General features: G+C 48.4%; 4 protein-coding genes across 6 annotated transcripts; 2 read left to right on the top strand and 2 right to left on the bottom strand.

Annotated features, from left to right (window-relative positions):
• Window positions 1-36: 36 nt before the first annotated feature.
• On the top strand, window positions 37-3,068 carry LOC129602096 (uncharacterized). Its single transcript, XM_055501063.1, has 3 exons — window positions 37-880; window positions 1,800-2,555; window positions 2,687-3,068. The coding sequence occupies exons 1-3, from the start codon at window positions 248-250 to the stop codon at window positions 2,840-2,842; spliced, it is 1,545 nt and encodes a 514-aa protein (XP_055357038.1). The 5' UTR covers window positions 37-247; the 3' UTR covers window positions 2,843-3,068.
• Window positions 3,069-3,413: 345 nt separating this feature from the next.
• Window positions 3,414-6,917, bottom strand: LOC129602093 (uncharacterized). Of its 3 annotated transcripts, XM_055501056.1 has the most exons (5): window positions 6,720-6,917; window positions 5,963-6,624; window positions 5,055-5,305; window positions 3,752-4,253; window positions 3,414-3,688 (listed from the first exon to the last, which is right to left on the bottom strand). In XM_055501056.1, exons 2-5 carry the CDS (start codon window positions 6,563-6,565, stop codon window positions 3,521-3,523), a joined length of 1,524 nt encoding a protein of 507 aa, XP_055357031.1. In that variant the 5' UTR covers window positions 6,566-6,624; window positions 6,720-6,917; the 3' UTR covers window positions 3,414-3,520. The 3 variants fall into 3 exon arrangements, with proteins under 3 accessions (XP_055357031.1, XP_055357030.1, XP_055357032.1); XM_055501055.1 differs by having other exon boundaries at window positions 5,963-6,917; XM_055501057.1 differs by having other exon boundaries at window positions 6,017-6,917.
• An 808-nt stretch (window positions 6,918-7,725) lies between these two features.
• LOC129602092 (uncharacterized) lies at window positions 7,726-10,832 on the top strand. The gene is made up of 4 exons (XM_055501054.1): window positions 7,726-8,091; window positions 8,589-9,343; window positions 9,563-10,305; window positions 10,553-10,832. Exons 1-2 carry the CDS (start codon window positions 7,726-7,728, stop codon window positions 9,339-9,341), a joined length of 1,119 nt encoding a protein of 372 aa, XP_055357029.1. The 3' UTR covers window positions 9,342-9,343; window positions 9,563-10,305; window positions 10,553-10,832.
• Window positions 10,833-10,960: 128 nt separating this feature from the next.
• LOC129602097 (uncharacterized) lies at window positions 10,961-13,777 on the bottom strand. The gene is made up of 3 exons (XM_055501064.1): window positions 12,908-13,777; window positions 11,507-12,268; window positions 10,961-11,207 (listed from the first exon to the last, which is right to left on the bottom strand). The coding sequence occupies exons 1-3, from the start codon at window positions 13,523-13,525 to the stop codon at window positions 11,019-11,021; spliced, it is 1,569 nt and encodes a 522-aa protein (XP_055357039.1). The 5' UTR covers window positions 13,526-13,777; the 3' UTR covers window positions 10,961-11,018.
• Window positions 13,778-19,698: the final 5,921 nt, after the last annotated feature.

Here is a 19,698-nt window from a genome sequence, read left to right as displayed (position 1 = left end):
AGTTGTGACTTGTGAGTAGCCTTTTATTAATTTTTATTATTTTGCATTTTTCCTTGGGTTCTCCGCTTCTACTTGTGTTTACTGTTACATTACAGATAATCGGTGTCTCGGTCGTTCTATGCAATCTAGAATTTTAATAATACCAGCTTCTAGGTACAAGAAGGTTCCTGGTGGTTCCTGGTACCTTTTTGTGAAGAGCTCAGTGAACTTGTGAGCCTCGCGTGACGCAAACCAACTGGTCCATGAAATGCTGGTGTACGGAGACGACGTGTACACATGGAACTCCGTAGACGTCCTCGTCGACGGCCAGCTGCAGTACGGCCGCGTTATTAACGTGGCAGAGGGTGGTCTGATCATTGATTTCCACTGTGCGGGGCAGCGCGCGCAGTTCGTCGAATACGGTCGCATCTTCCAGTGCCGCGACTCCCACGCCGTCGTTTTTGATTTTCGCTCCAAAATCTACCGGACCAGTGAGGGCCGGGAGCCCGTGTACGACACGGACGCGCAGGTCCTACTGCGCGCTTCCCGCGAGGCCCCCTGGATCTTGTATCCGGGGAAGATTGGCGATTACGGCTGCGATGAATCGCTGGTGGTGGAGGTGCGGTTACCGAGCGGTATGGTTAGGGAACTGCTGCCCTGCCAACAAATACGCGTGCCGCTGTCGGAGGAGGATTGGGCGCAGCGGCTGATCGTGGAGAAGCAGTTTGTCATCCGCTACTGCCCAATACCGACTGCCTGTCGGTTAAAGAATTCTTCGCTCCTGGAAATCTTCCAGGGCAGCTTGCATATGCAGTATCACGCACGGATTACGGCGGTGTTTAGCGGTGCGGTTCTCTATATGAACCGCGGTGCAGGCAATCCGCTTCACGCTGATACACTGGTACGTCATTATAAGCCATAGGTCCTAGACTCCTAGTATTAAATACTAGTGTTAGAGCGGCATCCGCTCTCTATAGGATCGTTTGATAAAACATTTCGATAGAATTTGTACGCTTTGCCGATAGCCTAGTGGTGCCTCTCTCGGCCTTAAAGTATGGAGGTTGTGGGTTCGATTCCTTCAATCGGCAGATTTTTTCCGAAGTTCTATACGATCCTAGCACCTCCCTTGCACTAGAACCTATGGCTTATAATGACCTACCAGTACCAGTAAATTTTACTCTCGCGTAATTTCTACAATTCAGGGCTAATAATATACTGGTAGTCTGGTAGTGCCTGCACTGTCTGGTACCATTTTCTCAGCATCCGCTTGCGGCGTTTTTATTATTATTTGAACTGCCACAGGCAACGTCTTCAAATGGAGATGTATCACCAGGCTATTAATCTTTTTTGTTGATTGGAAAATTTTTAAACTTGTTCGGTTGGATTAGCGGAATTTATATTACAAAAAATTTTTACGAGAAGCAACAGGTTTCCCAAGAGTCTCATTATCAGCGGATCCTCAATTTTTACCGACAAAGGCACATCCCGTTAAGTACGAAGATCGTTTTTCCACTAAAAAAGGCACTATATTTTTTTATGTGCGCTACATGCATAACTTGATGGAGATCAGTCCATAATGAGACTTTTGCTGAACCTGTTTGTATTTCGATTCTTTGTCACAATGCTTCAGCCAGCTTCCCGACCGGATGTTGGACGTTCAAACGGTTTTCACGCCAATGAATACAAATCACTTTGTTTTATGCACGTACAAAAAGTCTTCGCACAACCGAAGGTTCCCGTGAATACATTCGAATTAAACGCGAATACGTATGTGACAGGAGTATTATACTGCACTGTACTGCACGTTTCCTTGTTGGCAGGAACGCCTGTGCGCCACGGCGCAGTTGGGCGTGGACTACATGAACTCGCCGCGTTTGCCATTTCTTGAGATGCAGGTTCTGCACCGCATAAGCGATCCCCTCGATGGTCTGCCGTTGCCGGCGGAGTTATTACTGGAGGTCTTCCGCGCACGGGACTGCATCGGGCGCGTCCGCTGTCGCCGCGTGTGCGCACTATGGAACAGCCTTCTCACCACCGATGCCTACTTCCCCGATGTTCGCGTTTCTGGTCGGGAAGACGACTATCGCGCCCACGGGCTGCCTCTCGGGGTTGTCCTCCCCAGTCACTGGCTGGTCACCGGCTTGATGAAATGCGTGAACAACCGCACGCAGACGGTGGTTATCACGGGTCTGCGCTTCCGTCTGTGCCGGCGCATCCCCAAACTGATCCGTCGCCTTCACCGCCTTAAAACGCTGGTGTTTTATAGGTGCGAGTTTGGCCAATATGAGAACCCGGAATATATCAACGTGACCATCGAGCACATGTTAAACATGCAGCTGTTCGCCACGTGTCGACGCGTGGTGTGGAAGAAGTGCGACGTATACGATTACCACTTGCAGGCGTTTGTTGCAAGGCAGGCCATCGACGTCCAGCCGGACGGTGGGCTGGAGATGCAGCTGTGGGATCTCTTTGAGAAGAACCTGGTTTTGAAGAAACCGGTGGATTTGCAGGCGCTCGTGGAATGGGTGGACACTGTCGCCATGTACGACCGGACGCTCCTGGACGAAATTTTCGAGGTAATGCAGTCGCTTGATTTCCTCATGTTTAGGAAACTTAATCATTTTAATTCGTGTAAATCTGCGCTGGCGTACTGATACAGTACGGTTACTGGTTAACGATTATTTGGATTACTAGTTATGGCTTGCAGGTACTGTGGAACTATCAGAGTGCAGACCCGCGTGGCGACGCTGTCCGTTGCACGCGCCGCGAGAGACTGGCGAAATTCAGCGAGGAAATGGATGTTAGCCTGCTGACCACGATGACCGCGGCGGTGTTGCATGAAGGCATCGCTCGGCTGCACTAGTTTTGGGAGACTTCTCCCAATATGATACCTTTGGTCAAAATGGTAATATGCCAGTTAAGGCGAGACTGCGGTGATGACTGTGCGTTCTTCAGTTCTATCCCAGTTCCGCCACTCTCCTGTTTCACGGAGTTGTACGACAACTTGTACCACGATGTGGACTGGGAATTCGGTTAAGTACAGTGCTAGTACGGTGTTTTTTACTAGTGCGGTACGATGTTTTCTGTGGTTGTCAGGTCACCAGCTCTATGGTGTTATAATAGCATTAAACGTTACAACAATCCTGGCTTTCAGTACAGCATTTCAGAAAGGAGTTCCTTTCGCAGCACGGCAACATATTGTCATTTCCGTAAACACTTCCCGTAGTCAACACTCGACAGTAGCTGTACTCGAAGGGCACTTTAAACGCGTTCTGGACGATACCGGATACAGAGCCGGAAGTTCTGTAACGTTTCGATCACACCCCCTTACCGCTGATTGAACGGCCGAGTTAAAGTGTTCTGTATCTAAAAAGAACTCTCCTGGCTCCGTTGCGATACAGAACTCGCATTCTGCTAGGTCAGATTTTATTTTTTGATTTATTTTATTATTTGCACAGTCCGAGGGTTAACCGAGATATGAGAAAACTCGAAGTATTTCCTTAGTGCATGCCACAAATTCGTTGCGCGCAGCAACGACGTTCTATTTGTAAAGGACAGGCACATGTTCTATGAGTGCCTGTGTTAGAAACGCCGCCGTCAGTGGCGTCAGCGTCCTGACGTCCAAACCGGCCAGATGGGACACCTGCCAGTCCCGCCCGCGGTACTGCGTGGTGGGACGGGGATCGGCGCTCTGGCAGCACTTGAGCGTCTGCAAGCAGTACCCGGCATTAATTTCCCGATCATCCGAAAAAGAACCAAACGGAAGACTCACGCCTAAAATAACTACAATAATATGTGCTTCGTTGGCAGCGACCGCCTTGCTGATCCATGCCGACAGCTCCGGCAAGTTGAGCGGCCGCGGCCAGACCAGCGTCTGCTCAAAGAGCTCAAACATCTGCATCATCATGTCTTGTCTGCAGCGGACGCTAAAGGTATGCTGAGCGATGGCGATCGGCTCGCTACACGAGTGGAAGACGCGGCAATGCTTCCACAGAATGCGCTGGCATGCACATTGCGCGGCGTCGTGCGCCGTGACGACGATAACATCCCGGCCAAACGTGCGGTCATCCCCGAATTCACAATCGTAGAACACCAGCGTCGGCAGCCGGTGGTGGGCGTTGAAGGTGTGATTGATGGGCTCGGCAACGTTGCCGTTGTTATCCGCGGTCAGGTGCATGACCACCGCCACCCGGGTGGCGGGGGTCAGACATTTCAGCAGGCAGGCCAGCACCCAGTACGTGCCCTCTTCACGCACAGGCAGTCTGCCGTGATACCTAACCAAAACAATTTTCCAGTAGCCATGTAAGATTTCTCCCTTAAAAGGAATTGGATAGTATCATATTAATAATTGGATAATATCATAGTCGGATAGTATTGTAACAACAGCCTATCTGGCTGCTGTTCTAGTGGGTTGACGATCAGTCTTTACCACGATTATGCGGCTGTTGGGATGAAAGGTGGCACGGCCGGCAACGTTGCTGGCCGAGGACGCTCTTAACTGACTTAACATAATTACACAAGTGGCTCCGATTGGGATGACACAGGTTCATCCCAAGCGGTCAAACGCAACAACGTAACTCAAGGCATGTTTAATGACAAGGCGTTCAAGAAACGGAGCAAGGCTGTAAGCAAGAGTTTAGGATAAGTTGATCAAGGACATGCAAGCTGTAGCAAGCTGAGTACAAGACCGAATTCTAGAAATGCATGAGAAGGAGAACTAGCCGGTAAAGTGGACAGAATTCTAAGCGCGATGGAATGATGAATCATAACTGGGTAGTCTTATCGTTCGTGCAAATACTATGTCTACAATAATATCATAATAATAATCAAACATTTTAAATGATTTATTGTGCACTTGCTGAATTGCTCATAGCCAGGTGATAAAACGCCAGGCTTTAAGATTGTACGTCGTGGGTTCGATTCCTACGAGTAGGCTGGGGAACCTTTCTCCCATAATTCAAACCAACAAAAGTATAAAGTTTTCTTAACCAAAAAATTTGCCAATAGCCTGATGAGATATATACATTAAAACTAGTTGGCTACTGTAGTGTTTTATATTAATAAGAAAATATTACCCGGGTTTGCCTGAGACGCGCACGTCGGGGAAGTGCGATTCCGTGGTGAGGATACTGTTCCATAGTGGACATACCCGCCGACCACGGACACGCTCGATGGAGTCCAACGCCTGGAAGACCTCTACCAGGAGTTCCACCGGAAGCGCTGAATTCATTCCGCACACCTTTCGCCGTGTTCTAGGCGGGCTGGTCGTTGATTGATGCCGCACAAGCTCTAAAGTACGCGAAGAGCGCCAGTTGAGCAGCTCTTCCTGCAAACAAAAAAATGACATAATTTTTATTAGCACTTGTACACGCCCGGTGATTAATTTCCAGCGTAGAGCCTCTACGCTGGAAATTAATCACCGGGCGTGTGCCGCCTGTACCTCTACGGTAGAGGTACAGGCGGCACATATTAGCGCGGTGTTAGCGATCAAAAAATCAGCCAATACACGACAATTGTGCGATAAATATTGTTATCATAAATAAAATTCGGTTTTTCGATAAATGTTTGTAACTTTTTACGGTAACAATATACCGTAATTATCGAATTTGAGCCCCAGGGTTAAATATTTCAAACGCCTCACGGGATGGGCTGTAATTACGGGCAGGGCCTTCAGTTACTCAAATAATCATTTTAATTAGTGTAAACTTGCGGAAGCATACCGATATTATGTGCATTCAGCATTGGCTGTTGCCTATTAAAAAAAAGTTATTCAAACTAACTGTTTTAGCATTGACTAATATGGGCTGTGTAGCATATAATTCGGCCCATGGGTGTCTATGGGGGGGGGGATTATAATTTTCAAATGACCTTAGGAGTGGGCACTAATTTCGGGGAAGAGATGGCTTGTATTTGGGGGGAGGGGTATAGCGCCAGTCCTACATTTGAAACGATCTCTGATGATTTGATCCCATTACACCCTTACCAGCTGTGCAGCTGTCAGCGGAGTATCAGTCTGTCGTTGGAGATAGAGAACTACCTGGCTGTGCACGGCGGTGCACAGCATATTGCAGGAGTGCCTGGACTGGATCGTTTTCTCCTCCAACAGCTCCCTGAGCCGTTGTGGATCCGCCGAGGAGTAGGTGTCCGGCAGCGGACACCACCGAATGACAAAGTCATCCCGCTGGACGCGCCGCTCCGTGAAGGGCTCACGCAGCTGCGGGTAGGGGACCAGCTCCATGGTGTTCCCCTGGGGCAGCTCCACCCGCACGAATTCCAAGTCCTCCAAAAAGCCGTCAGATTGAAGGGGGAGACTGTGTCCCGCGTACCACGTCCATGCGTCGTCCGGGTGGTAGCGCAGCAACACCAGCAGCTTCATTCCGGGGGACCCGAACAGGTCCTGGTTGCTGAAGCGGAAGATGCGTTCGTACTCGACAAACTGCGAGCGCCGTGCACGGCAGCCGAAGTCCACGATCAGGCCGCCCTCGGCCACGTTGATCACCTCGCCGCGCTGCAGCCGACCGTCGACGAGGACGGCCACGGCATTCCACTCCCACACATCCGCTTCATCGTCCCCGAACACCAGCATTGCGCTGTCGCTGCTGTCAGAGGACTAAATCCTCGACAACCCACGGTGTACGACAACGGCTGCCCCAAATATCGGGTTTTATAATAAATAAAACTTTTATTTAGCAAACCCAGACTGCGGGCCCTCCTTCGTGGGCGAACGGGTATTCACTCACCCCCAAAATTAGAAGGCCAATTTTCAGGGACGAACATCTTATCCGATTCATAAGCAGATGTGTAACGTGTGTAATAAATAAACAGAACAGTTGTGTTTATTCGTAAAAGGGGATACATGAGAGCAAATTCAAGATCACACCATCAGTCACTGATTTTCCAGTAGAAAATCCAGTAGCAGGGGAATTTCTGTAGCCAATCGCCATTTCTGGCGGTTGCAGTACACACCGTGACAGTTATTAACGTAGCCGCGGCTATTAGGCGGCAGCTGCAAATTTACGCAACTACTTACTGTAATCTGAAAACTTAAGGCGATAGACTGGTTTTGCTTCATCCCCAGAGAAGTTACAGTAACTACATTTTCTAGAACAGAAAAAAATGCTTTTTAAAATGAGAAGTCTTTTGAGAAGCAAAGAACAGAACAGAAACCCAAATCCGTCTAAAACCAAAAGGTACCGCGGGTCCAAAACGACGGAGGGGTGCAGCAGCACGGTTCGATTCACGTAGCTGCCATCACAGTTTCAATCGAAGCATACCCAACCGCACGCGGGCTGCGTGTCTGCGTACCTCTGCAGCCGTGCGCAGGCGGCGATTTCATGAACGCCATGCGCAGCCTGCAGGTAGCGTGGTTGTCTGCTCAAACTGGTCCACCGATGCAGCGGACCATTTGCAAAACCGAAAACCTTGATTTACTGGAAGTAAAGTTCGGAGAGTTTTACGCGTATTGCATTCCACTGCCGCAATGGAATTGGTCGTCCTTGGTACCATTGGAAAGAAAAAATTATTCTACACACTGGGTTTTCTTGGTTTTGGGATATAGTCATTCGAACTCCAACGCTCAGTGATTTTCTCCGTAAGAAGAATTAGTTCCATGTTCAAAACTTGTATCTTCCTAGCTTTTATTCAAGATTTTTCTGAATAAACCCAGTGTGTGAAATAATTTTAAGTTCCATTTGAAAACATCAGACCTGATGATGGAACGCCGTGCAAGTGCACGTCGACGGCCTGATGCAACACGGCTACGTTATAAACGGGGCGGAGGGCGGCTTAATTATCGACTTTGGCTGCACCACACGACGCTCGGAGTTCGTGGAAGTACAGCTGCCCCACGGCACCGTCACCGAGCTGCTCCTCAGCGGGCAGATGCGTGTCGCAGAGCCTCAGCAGCGGCCCGTAGCGAGGGACGACTTTGTTATCCGTTGTTGCCCGCTGCCGGCCGCCTGCTGGTCCGAAGATCCACACTGGCTCGGGCACCTGTTCAAGGACGAAATGGGCTGCTACCTAGATTGCGAGATACTGTGTACCGCTGTGCTCAGCCAGGAAATTCTCTATCTGCAGCGCCAGAATGACACTCCGCTGTCGCCTGCACAGCTTGTAAGACTTCGCCATTTCAGGCAGTGAAGTGGACTGGAGGGAAATAACAATTATCCAGACCATCCATGCCCATAATGGGTCTTAAAAATATATACTCTACAACGCGACCATATATTATATTGAAAACAAATTTTATTTCTCAATATGTACAAGGCGAGCTTCGCTCAACAAATATCATCAAATGAAGAATTTGTTCCAATTAACATGGGAAGGGACCGTGCACAATACTAGACTCATAGCTTTACCAAGCATAATCTCCAAACTAAAACGTGTATTGAAATATGGTCGACAGCAGTATTGGCTCTCGGTGGATTGGGATTAAAATTCGCTCGACATTAGACAGAAAATATAGAGACAGCAGTTGCTCCGTCAAAATTTCAGATTTGGTCAAGCAGAACATTTCTGTAACAATTTTTTAGACTTTCGGGAAATGATTTTTTTATCAAAACACCCCCTCTGGTGCAGAAACGGTTAGCTGTAAATGTTAATTCTTGCAGAAAGAGGTGCACAAGCGTGGCTGCGCTGTACGACACGCGTTGCCGCCCGTTCTCGTTGGAAGCACACCCATCCCAAGCCCACCCTGGAATGGGCGCAAAGAGGACGGTGAAGCTTTGTCCTTGCCATTAGAGCTGCTAACAGAGATCTTCCAGGCGCTAGATTCCATCGAGCGCGTCCGCTGCCGGCGCGTCTGTCCCCTATGGGACACTCTTCTCACCTCTTCCTACTTTCCCGATGTGCGCGTCTCCGGCAAGGACGGGCAGTATGGTCGGCTGCCTGACTGCGATGAAGGCTTGTTCTGGGTGATGGCCGGCCTGCAGAAATGCCTGCGCCCGGCCACCAAGAAGGCGGTGATCATGCAGCTGTACGGCAACACGACCCACAACCTTGCCGAGCCGCTAAATCACACGTTCAACACCAGTCGCCGGCTGCCGACCCTGGTGTTCCAGGATTGTGAGCTCGGCGGTAACTATTACTCTGTCCATGATGCTATAGGCTTCGTGGCGGAGGAGGCCGTGCAGTCTGTGTGCAAGCGAATGGTGTGGAGGGAGTGCCGCATCATCACCAGCACGGCGATCACCATCGCGCAGAACGCCTTCAGCGAGCGCTCGCGGGTGACATGGTGGTGCAGCTGTTCGATTACTTTGAGAAGACGCTGGTCCCCACGCAGCCGCTGGATGTGCCGGCGCTGGCGGGATGGATCGCCAAAGCCGTCGCTGGCCACTTCGAATACCGTATTGATGACGTTTTAATGGTGAGTCAATAGTTTCTGTCTCTCCTCTAAGAGCCTGTGGTGTACGTACATAATTGCGTATTGTCTTAGCAACGTTGCCAGTGTAGAATTACTGTACTTACTAGTGTTTTTCTTAATTATTCATTCAGTTGTCGTACTAGTGAAGAGTTAATATACATTATTTACTAAGAAAGCACGGACTTCACAGAGCCGCAAGTCAGTGCATAACGCTGATTGCAGATCCTGAACACCTACCAGAGCCCCGATCCCCGTCCCACCACGCAGTACCGCGGCCGGAAGTGGACGGTGTCCCACTCGGCCAATTTGGATGTCACGACGCTGACCCCACTGACAGTGACGCTTTTGAGGGATACACTCACGTCGCGTATGCGTTCTCTTTCTGGATAGGAACTTGGGGGGCTTCATTGTTGCGTGCATTGACTTGTGGTGGTTAGTGTTGGGCAAGTGTTGAAAAGTGTTGCGCTTGTTGTTAGATATCCGACAGTTTCCGCTTCTGGGAGTTGTAGTAAGATGCGGATTTGAGCTTCTTTTTGTCATTCAAATAGTTGCGTTTATTTTGAATGGCTGCTGTTGCTTAAATGGCAGTTACTTAGCAATTTTGCATGCTTATGAATTTTGTGGAAAGTAGTACTAGTCCCAACGAGGAAGAGGTGCTTCGAACGGATGGAATGGCTCCATCGCACTGAAATCTGAATGCGAGTGGTTCTCAACTTCTCATGATAATTTTAATCGGTCAGAAAAATTGAGGACAGGTCCAGATTCCAGATGCGTGTGGTTGAGCAAACGTCGCCCGGCTCCCGACGCACTTGTACTGTTATGGATGTCCCTACATCGTAATACTCGTTCAACGTCCAGTCCAAATATACCACCGAAATGCAGCTGCGGGATCTTTTGGACTAGAAAAATCTTCCGGCGTGACACCTAGCAAGATCATTTTAAAAAGAAACTGCCTTATTGTGCAGGTAGGCTGCCTATTTCTCCCTGTGAGCGCACCTCAGGGAGGTACTACCAGTGTATTTTGTTACCATTTTATCGCGGAACAAGAGCGGACAGCCCATAAGGAAATCAGTAGCAATTTGGTGCTAACGGAAAGATTTGGGACAGATTCACAGGTTTCAGTAGAAATTCAAAGGACAGAACTAGCGCCGGGAATTTTAGGGCTATCGCCTATCAGAAAGAAATTTGTCAAGACGAATTTCCATTGTGCAGGGTCTTGAAGAATCTTGAAGGGTGTCGATCCGCAGGCGGAAGTGGGCACCGAATTCCATTGGCGAGGCGGATGTGGATGAGCTGATCGGGCGGACTGCAGCGCGTTTAGCCAAAAAGTGCTGTTTGTTCCAGACTGAATGTTGTTGAGCGAGCGCTTCGTGGAGTTATTATTTATTTGTTTTAACCTTTCGATGCTTATAGTTAAAATGAGGGTATCTGCCGCCTGCCGGCGAAATATGAATGCTTATCCGCGTTGTCAACATCATATCAAAAACTCATTACAAAACTCAACAGCGGTATACTGATTTCTTCACATGTCTAAGCAAAATAGCGCAAACCTTCTATTCCCACAGGACGAGTATAAAGGCATAAGAAAAATAAACCCGTTACCGTACCATCGACATATTGTCCGCTTCGCAAGATGTTAGTTATAAGCGCGAAATACATTTTCGCATTTCCCAACTTGTTAATCGCGGAGTGAATGCATGTAACACCAAAGTACTACTTGTAAAGGACAACCACGTAGGGACGTAGCTCCTCCGTCAAAAATGCCGCCGTCAGTGGGGTCAGCGTCGTCAAATCCAAATTGGCTAGATGGGACACCGTCCACTCCCGTGGTGGGACGGGGATCGGCGCTCTGGTAGCTGTTCAGCGTCTGCAAACAGAGCACGACGTACTGATTCTGAATTCACTAACCAGGACACATAGGCTGGCTCAAGAGTAAACAGATCTCATCTTATGCAGAAAGTTAATATACTACCACAGTAAGGTTAAAAAAGAGACGGAACGACTCTCTCGTTCCCGTACGTGACAGCGCCCCGGTGACCTTTGCAGATAAAAATAATTTTAAGCATACTACGGTTGTATTTTAACTTTCTCCAAAAAAATGGGATTTTTCTGAATTTAAAGCCTTCTTATGTCCCCTGGTAAGGGAGAAAGAAACGGCCAGCTTACCTTTAAAATGATGCTAACATAATAATCGCGATTATGCGCGACGGCCTTGGCGATCCATCCCGCCAGCGTCGGTAAGTCAAGCGGCGACCGATCGCGAACCACGGTCTGCTCAAAGAGATCAAACAGCTGCATCTCCATGTCTTCCTGCGAGCAGACGCTGAAGACGTGCTGCGTGATGGTGATCGGTTTGCTGCAGAAGATACGGCACTGCTTCCACACTATTCTGCCGCACGCATATTCCAAGGCTACATATGCTGCGTGGTGCATGATAATATGGGCGCTCGAATTCTCATCGCCAAAATCACAATCATAGAACACTAGCGTCGGCAGCAGGCGGTCGGTGCTGAAGACGTATCTCATCGGCTGGGCAATGTCGCGGCTATCATCGGCGCACACCTGCATGACCACGGCCATTTTGGTGGCCGGCATCAGGCATTTCAGCAAACAGGCCAGCACCCAGTACTTGGCGCAATCGTCCAGTTGCACGTCGCCGTAGTACCCATCTTTTCCCGATACGCGCACATCGGGAAAGCGCGATGCCGTGGTGAGAAGGCTGTTCCACATGTGGCACACACGACGACAGCGGAGCCGCTCGATAGAATCCAGCGCCTGGAAGATCTCCACCAGCAGCTCCGCGGGCAAGGGCAAAGATTCCCCGCCCACCTTCCGCTGCTTCCTGGGCGGGCTGGAGCTGGGCTCGCTTTGCCGCAGCATAGGCGACGGTGGCAGTGGTCGAGCGCAGCCACAGTTGTACAGCTCCTCCTGCAAGAATGCATAATGTGAACCCCAAAATACGTTGTAAGATCCCTGCACTTTTCTGGCCTCATTTATGTGGGCCATGATCAGAGCGGGCCATGAAAGAATTTTTGCGAATACCTCACGGAACCGTCTCCCTGGTATCAACAACCCTAGATTATACTTACAGCTTCGGCAAACCTCGCTCAGATCCCCAAGGACAGCCGTACTTGATGGATGGCTGACTCTGTGACATAGTATTATTATTTACCTACTACCTCGGTACCACCTTGAATATTTACTCGCAGTACTCCTTGAATATATTCAAGGATGATGGTGAGAAAATGCTTCGACCTGAAAATTGACCTAATATTTTTGTGCGAGAATGGCCTGAATGGGTGTACTTGTTTAACGTTGTTTAATTGTAGTTACTACAATGTAATGTTCAGTGTAGTTGTAACTTGAATGTATCCCATATTGTCATATTTCCTCTGTCTTAGCTTATAAGGAGGCGCTGCCTTGTAGCGAAGGACAACAAACTAAATTATATTGTATCTGCAATGTTCTTAACATCTTCTTTCCCTATTTCATCAATCCACTTATGGCGTCCACAATAATTTAGTGACCCTGTGCGATTTGAAAAAAAAACAACTAGCAAAAACGTACCAGTTTTGCAGGCGTTAGCGGAGTATTTTCTGGCTGTTGCAGATAGAGGACTGCCTGGCTGAGCACGGCGCACAACGAGGTGGATGGATGTCGACTCAATTCCTGCTGGAAGATCTGCCCGAGCCAGTGCGGAGCCTGGGACCAGCAGACGGCCGGCAGCGGGCAACAACGCACGACGAAGTCGCCCTTCGTTACGCTCGGCCGCGGTGATTCCGCCGTCGCCACCTCGCGGATTTGCAAGCAGGGGACCAGCTCGATCACGCTGCCGTGTGGCAGCTGCACCTCCATGAATTCCGCTGCGTCGTAGGCATGGCCGCGGGATTCCGTAGACGCAACTCGTGCGGGATACCACGTCCAGGAGTCGGTGGGATGGTACCGCAGCAGTACCTCCGCACCGCCCGCCCCCTGCCCCGGTTTGGTGACCCACAGGTCGTAGGTGTCGCAGAAGCAATGGAAGATGCGCCCGTACTCGATGAACTGCGAGCGCCGTGTGGTGCACTCAAAGTCAATAACCAGACCGCCATCGGCCGCGTTGATCACGACGCCGCGTTGGAGCCGGCCATCAACGAGGACATCCACGGCGTTCCACTCGAACACATAGTCTCTCAACACCAGCATTGCCTGCGCTTTCACGCACAGTTAGCGTTGGCGGGGACTTGGTACCTGTATCACTTCGCTAGTGGGATGCGCGCTTTCCGATCGCAAGACTACGCGCGCAACTATGTACAGAGTAGAGTCAGTACGAGAGAGATCTCCAGAGATGTAGGTATTGAGTACTTGAAAACCTAAACACGTTAACTCAATCTGACAATCGCAGACCTAAACACGTTAACTCAATCTGACAATGTTGATTTCTTCAACCGAAACTGATTCTTGATATTGTTATCGCGTTGTTGGAAATAAAGTAATTAGAGCAATAAAAAAAAAATAAAAAAAATCGCAGACTCCCAGAGCAGCCAAACACTGAAATAATTATATCACTGTCTTAGAAGGGCGGACGCCTGCGACAGGAGAACATTGCTGATTTTACAAATTGAATTTAAATATGAATTTCTGAATTACAGAAAATACTGAAGAAAATCTGCCGATGAGCGTCTGTAGCCGTGCGTCTTACCACTAATCTGCACCGGCGTGCATTATTATTAAATTTTCTTCTTAAGATTTTAGCGCACTATGCCACTGCCTATCAATTTGCCATAAAACTAAGTTGATTTCATCTTATGAGGATTTCTGACATTTCCGGAAAGCAATACAGAAGATAGCCGTCACTGTGGGCGGAAGCCAATACTCTGACTGCACTACATTCCGCACCTTCGCGGTTAGCAGGAGGAACAGCAGCATAATTCTGACACCAGCGAACGATATAACGGTATAAATGATACTGTTTTGCGGTCATTACGCAACGCCGGCATTGAATCTTACCCAAAGCCTGTTAGCTTTGACCGCAGAGGCGGTAAGCGATCGGACGGAGCGACACGGTGGAAGTGGTTTCGCCGATTGCCGTTGGTGTGGGATGTCACGTGTCGCGACTCGCGATGCCTTGTGCGATTCTTTTATGGAAACGACTTCAAAAAAGGCTGGCGCGGCAGCCGAACAAGCGTTTGTAGACTGTAGTAAAGAACAAGAAAAATGAGTCTTTTGGTGATAGTTGTTATTTTGTGCCGTTGGCTTGTGAAACTTTTGGTGTTTGGTGCAACGCGTCAGTTAATCTGTTGAAGGAAATCGGCAAGAAACTGATAATTGAATTGGACAAAGCCGCTTTTTGTTTTCTTTTTCAACGTTTAAATCTCGAGATTCAGCGCAGTAATGCTTACTCCAGTATGCTGGGAACTGTTTCATCTCACGTTAACTGGGACGGATTCATCATCTAGATCGTGTGAACGCTAGGCGTTGCCTTTTGTCAAACATACTGATTAAAGTTACTACGTAGTATTCTGCCATCCCGAGGTAGTGTTGGATCGACTCGCGCGCTATGAGTAATCTATTGAGTACTGAGGCCGACGCGGGACTGAAAGCCTCCGCATGCTGAAATTCGTCTTTTTTGTTGGTTTCAGGATCAAAAAATTAAAGATTATGCAGCTGGAGAGCTCGGCGATTCTTTGCAAAAGTCTGACGCTCACCTTCTTTATTTGTGGATGGAATTTCCAAAATCGTTGTACATTACCAATCTTTCCGTCAACTGCTATTTGCGGTTTGAGTTCTTTACAATCTACCTGGCGCTCAGGCTGAAACAGTTACTGGAAACTCGCGTATTACACAAGTAACATAGAACAACTGTCAACAACAATCCTTGACATCATGCCGTTTAACTAATTTGAACAAAATACAAATCTTCCTTCTCCACCATGTCACTAAAAGTACCGAGAACAGATACTGCATTTCCTCGCTACATCTCGATACCTATTCTCTGACACAAAAACTCCCCTGAGCGAGGGTTGCCTGTACAGTCGCAGATCTTTCTCGACAAATCCTTAAAGAACTTCTTCGTCAGCGGTCCAAATGTTCCCGTAGTTTCGAACGCCAGCGGTTGAACAATGTAGCGATCTGCCAGTCCGCTGTACTTTCCTAACTTCCGATTTTCCCGTATTTCCGCTTCACTTCCCGGCACCCGGGACGTCTGACCGATGTAAGTTTGGGCAAATGTGTCTGCCACGGTAACATCCCACACTAGCGGCTTTCCATTCTTCCATGGGAAACCTGTCACTCCGTCGGGCCGCTTTCCATCGCCTCTGTCGAAGCCCACCGGCTCGAGTGACGAAGGCACTTTTGCCGAACTTAAAGTCCGCTTGGTTGCTTCATTCAAGACGGCGTGGACACCCAGCCTTCCTTTCGCCAGCTTGCAAACCAGACCATGGTGTCCGAGACTGTCCATGGTACTGCCGCACCGACACACATGCTTCTGAAATACTGGAGCTCCCAGCGGGCGCGCTGCGGCAATTCGTAAGTGGGCATCCTCCAGTAAATTTCCAAATATTGTTACCGGCAAAGCAGACAACCAGGTACGCGATTCCGGTGAAAATGCAGCCAACAAGCGAGCAGAGGTAAATACGTCGGCATTCTCCATCATGCGGGATGCTGTCGGGGTATGTTGCAGTGCTGTCCAGACCGACTGGAGGTGTCGGCTTTACATCCGCGGGGGTTCCAGGGAATAACGTCCACTCCACACTTCCGTTAGCTGATTGGTCCTTTCTTTTACACAGACGTTGCCCGTAATGCTGCACACCATGTCGGCCGCTCCGTGAACCGATGCGGCATAGGCAGCTAGCGCGACGTCCGCTGCACAGATCAGTCCCAGGCATCCAAATTTTGTAGGTAGCGAGGCTTGTGACCAGACTGAGCTGACCATTGCCACATTGGTCAGCTGTTCTGTTTTCGAACGGATGACTTCATCAAATTTCTTCAATTCTTCCGGTTACTGGAAAACGTACGCCGAATATTGACTGTTGTTTTGAAACAGTGTTTCATCGCAAAACATAATTTTTGTATCCTTATTTTCCATTTATGTCTTTATGTGATAATAAGTAGGGAACTGCACCGATGGTTCACTGGCAGACCGGAGCGCAGCGCTTACAGATGAACCAATACACTACTACACAAGTTACTTTTAGCCTTTGACATAATATTCCATGAATAAACGGAAAATAAATTATGGAAATCAGTTCAAATCTTAACTTTGTCTTGTGTGTGCCTGACGGTGCGCCGTCAACAGGCACAGCGGGTGCGAGACGCTGCAAAATGCAGCACAACTGCCACGACTATTCTTGGGTTAGCGTTTTTGCGCACTGGGCAATACTCCTAGGACATGGGATTCCTCCGGTGTACATTGCGCGATTCTGACCTTTCGAATGGCGTGCAAGCTGTTTGGCACGATTGTGCATGATACTATTAGCAATGTTTGGTCGAGGACTCAAGGGTAAACGACGAGGGTAAACATTATTGCAGTTCTTTATGTATTGCAAAGCATTGCTAAACCGCAATGCTTTAACCCATATTCTCTTGGGATTCACACCGGCACGAAGAGTAATCAAGGTCACGCGTCAATCATCGAATGCGGTGAATGTGCTCTGGATGCGGTGCAAGAACGTGATTTTCTTTCCGCAGAAAAACGAGATTATCCTCCGCAAATAGAATCCGCAAATATAATCCTAGACTAACACATTAAAATCTGTTTACTGGAAATGAATGCAGTGTAACAAATGCATTTTTGTACGATCGACTGCGTTCACCAGAAAACTGTTCGTTCGGGGTATAACATAGAACCGACTGCATACACTGTAATACCACAGAGAAGATCTGCGGACATAGAGCGTTGCCTTTGATTCTACAAAATTATTATTAGCGAAGCCGACTATTTGCTTCTTATTTTCGTGCCGCAGCGTGGTGATTTGAATTTGAAAACAAGCATGAACGCGTCAATAAATTCTACGGTCGAAATCAGCCCCAATGCGCTGACAGGCTGGTTTATCGCCGTGACCCTGGTGGCCTTCTTGACGTCGCTCTTAATAATTCTCCTGATTATTGCCATACTCTACCGGCACGCGAGACCATCGGAATCCCATATTCAGATCATCCACTTACTGTGCATTGATCTGGTCGTCACGGCCGTCCTGGGCCAAACGACAGCGACGACCATGTACTTCCCCATGGCAAGGATGCCCTTAACCCACTGCCGCAATTTCTACCTGGCATACCCGCTGTTCGCCGGCAGCGGACACTGGGCCGCCTTTATGCTGTCCATCAACCGAACGATTGCCGTTGTTTTTCCTCATTACTACCCGAAAATAAACAAACGCAGCGTGACGGTCGCGACGATGCTGATTGGCTGGGTGGTTCTAATTGCGTGTTCGCTGCCCATCGCGGTGGGCACCGCTACGGGCAGCGGCTGGGCCGTCACGCTCGTTCCCCCGTGGAATATCTGCGCCATTCATCCGACGACACCGGCCACCTTGAAAGTCCTACAAACGCGAACCATCCTGAGCATGCATGTACCGATATCTGGGACGATTTTTTCTTACGCTGTGATTTTAGTTTCGCAGCTCCGCATAAAGTTCCGCCGCGATGTCGCTGTCGATCGGGCGATGCAGGCGACACTGCAGCGCCGTATTTTAATTGGCAAGATGCTTTGTGCGTCCCAGTTGTGGGATTTATTCTGCTATTTACCGCAGATTGTCGTGGCGACCGCTTATCCTTATGTTTTTCTCAAAAATCCGCCGTTGAACTTGCTGATGTGGGCGTTGTATTCGTGTGGCGATCTGGGAACACCGGTAAGAACGTTCTCGGCTGAAACAAGTCTTCGGAGTTGACAAATTCCATTTCTCTGACGCAGAATGCTGCGGGAAAACCGAATCTGCAGTTATTCTTGAGAAACAAAGTTTTTTAGGGTTCGAAAAAAGTGCACTACAGTTTTTGCCGGTATATACTAACTGTGGGACAATTTTTGCTCCAAGATGCCAAATCTCAAAACAGATTGAATACCACTTTTCTGACGTAGAAGAGAAATGTTCTGTTTTACACTTAGGTGATCTTCTTTCTGATTGGAACTGAGTATCGGACTGCATTAAAGGATTTTTATCGTAAGGTATTGCGTCGGGGGAATCCACTGGTGTCGCCTGGCCATGACTCACAGCCAGGAACGAGTGCCACCCAAAAAACAGAACAATCTACCGAAACTCAGCACGTATCCGCTCCTTCATACAATATGAAGTCACTCTCTTCTACCGGGCGTATTTCCCATAAGTAACGATTTCTTAAACCTTCAGTGCCGGCTAGTCGAAGAAAAATGGACAAAAAACCGCTCTACTCTGTAGCTGTCTGCGGATGTGAGCTGAAAAGCTTCTTGGGATTTTCATTTACAGTACGTTTCCTTATGTTTCTTAGCTTGCCTTCAGTTTATTCGGTACTATATTTTTTTCATCGGTTTCCTTAATTTCTTTTGTATTTAGGTATCTTTGGTTTTCATAGCCAATTCTTTTTGCCATCCAGCTACAATATAGAAGCAAAACGTATCGATCGAAATGAAGTTTAGCAGCAGCCCAAAGTGTCAAACACCCTGATTGCTTAATAATTATTTATGTGCCGTATCCAAACGGATATTCCTTGGACATGTTAATCCTTCAGGAAGCGCAATCGGTAAAGAGAGATGCACGAGCATACAGAAGGAGAACGCAAATGGATAAGCAAAGCATCAAATGCGACATGAAACATAATCGCCTTTTTGTTCGATAATGTCACCTTTTCTCATACACAGCAACCTCAATGAATTTCTCCAAATCCGCAAACCTTAGCGAATGTCATCCACTGGATGACGTCTGCCACTTATTGTATGCCACCTTTAGGCTTATTCCCCAACTGCATGATTACACTTTAATCAACCTGGAAGGGTTTCCAAGATATGTTATTCCCACACATAGCAGATGCACATTTGTAACAATAATCAACTGCCCCATATAGCCAGAAGATAAACTGATAGTGTGTCTGGCTAGACTGGCTTCAAGATTGTATTTCCTGTTTGATTCCTAGGTTAGGTCCGTCGCCCTAGCCGGAAATGGGCTAAGTGCTCTGATGCGAAATACATTAAATTATTAGTATTTCGGCCGGGACAGTGCGATTGTCACTTTTTATAATAACTGTCTATCGGCTAATAAAAGCGTTTCGCGGGTCATCGTTAATTGATCAACATCAAAGGACCCTGTGTGTGTGTGTGTGTGTGTGTACACACACCTAAGTGTACATATGAGCGGAACACAACACCTGTAGACCGTGACCTTTAATCAGTGAAAACGCTGGCCCAC

Source organism: Paramacrobiotus metropolitanus, unplaced genomic scaffold (genome assembly GCF_019649055.1).
Source record: "Paramacrobiotus metropolitanus isolate TYO unplaced genomic scaffold, Prichtersi_v1.0 Parri_scaffold0000327, whole genome shotgun sequence".
Lineage (NCBI taxonomy): Eukaryota > Metazoa > Tardigrada > Eutardigrada > Parachela > Macrobiotidae > Paramacrobiotus > Paramacrobiotus metropolitanus.
The sequence above is the reverse complement of the archived record's forward strand: the minus strand, read 5'-3'. Positions and strand labels throughout refer to the sequence as shown.

Excerpts from the sequence above, each read along its gene's own strand:
- LOC129602096 (XM_055501063.1), top strand. The coding sequence starts at position 248 with ATGCTGGTGTACGGAGACGACGTGTACACATGGAACTCCGTAGACGTC. Across the intron at positions 881-1,799 it reads CGCTTCACGCTGATACACTG|GAACGCCTGTGCGCCACGGC; the intron begins GTACGTCATTAT and ends CCTTGTTGGCAG. Across the intron at positions 2,556-2,686 it reads TCCTGGACGAAATTTTCGAG|GTACTGTGGAACTATCAGAG; the intron begins GTAATGCAGTCG and ends TATGGCTTGCAG.
- LOC129602093 (XM_055501055.1), bottom strand. The coding sequence starts at position 6,565 with ATGCTGGTGTTCGGGGACGATGAAGCGGATGTGTGGGAGTGGAATGCC. Across the intron at positions 5,306-5,962 it reads CGCTGACAGCTGCACAGCTG|GAAGAGCTGCTCAACTGGCG; the intron begins GTAAGGGTGTAA and ends TTTTGTTTGCAG. Across the intron at positions 3,689-3,751 it reads TTATTGTAGTTATTTTAGGC|ACGCTCAAGTGCTGCCAGAG; the intron begins GTGAGTCTTCCG and ends TACTGCTTGCAG.
- LOC129602092 (XM_055501054.1), top strand. The coding sequence starts at position 7,726 with ATGCAACACGGCTACGTTATAAACGGGGCGGAGGGCGGCTTAATTATC. Across the intron at positions 8,092-8,588 it reads CGCTGTCGCCTGCACAGCTT|AAAGAGGTGCACAAGCGTGG; the intron begins GTAAGACTTCGC and ends TAATTCTTGCAG.
- LOC129602097 (XM_055501064.1), bottom strand. The coding sequence starts at position 13,525 with ATGCTGGTGTTGAGAGACTATGTGTTCGAGTGGAACGCCGTGGATGTC. Across the intron at positions 12,269-12,907 it reads CGCTAACGCCTGCAAAACTG|GAGGAGCTGTACAACTGTGG; the intron begins GTACGTTTTTGC and ends GCATTCTTGCAG. Across the intron at positions 11,208-11,506 it reads ATGTTAGCATCATTTTAAAG|ACGCTGAACAGCTACCAGAG; the intron begins GTAAGCTGGCCG and ends CTCTGTTTGCAG.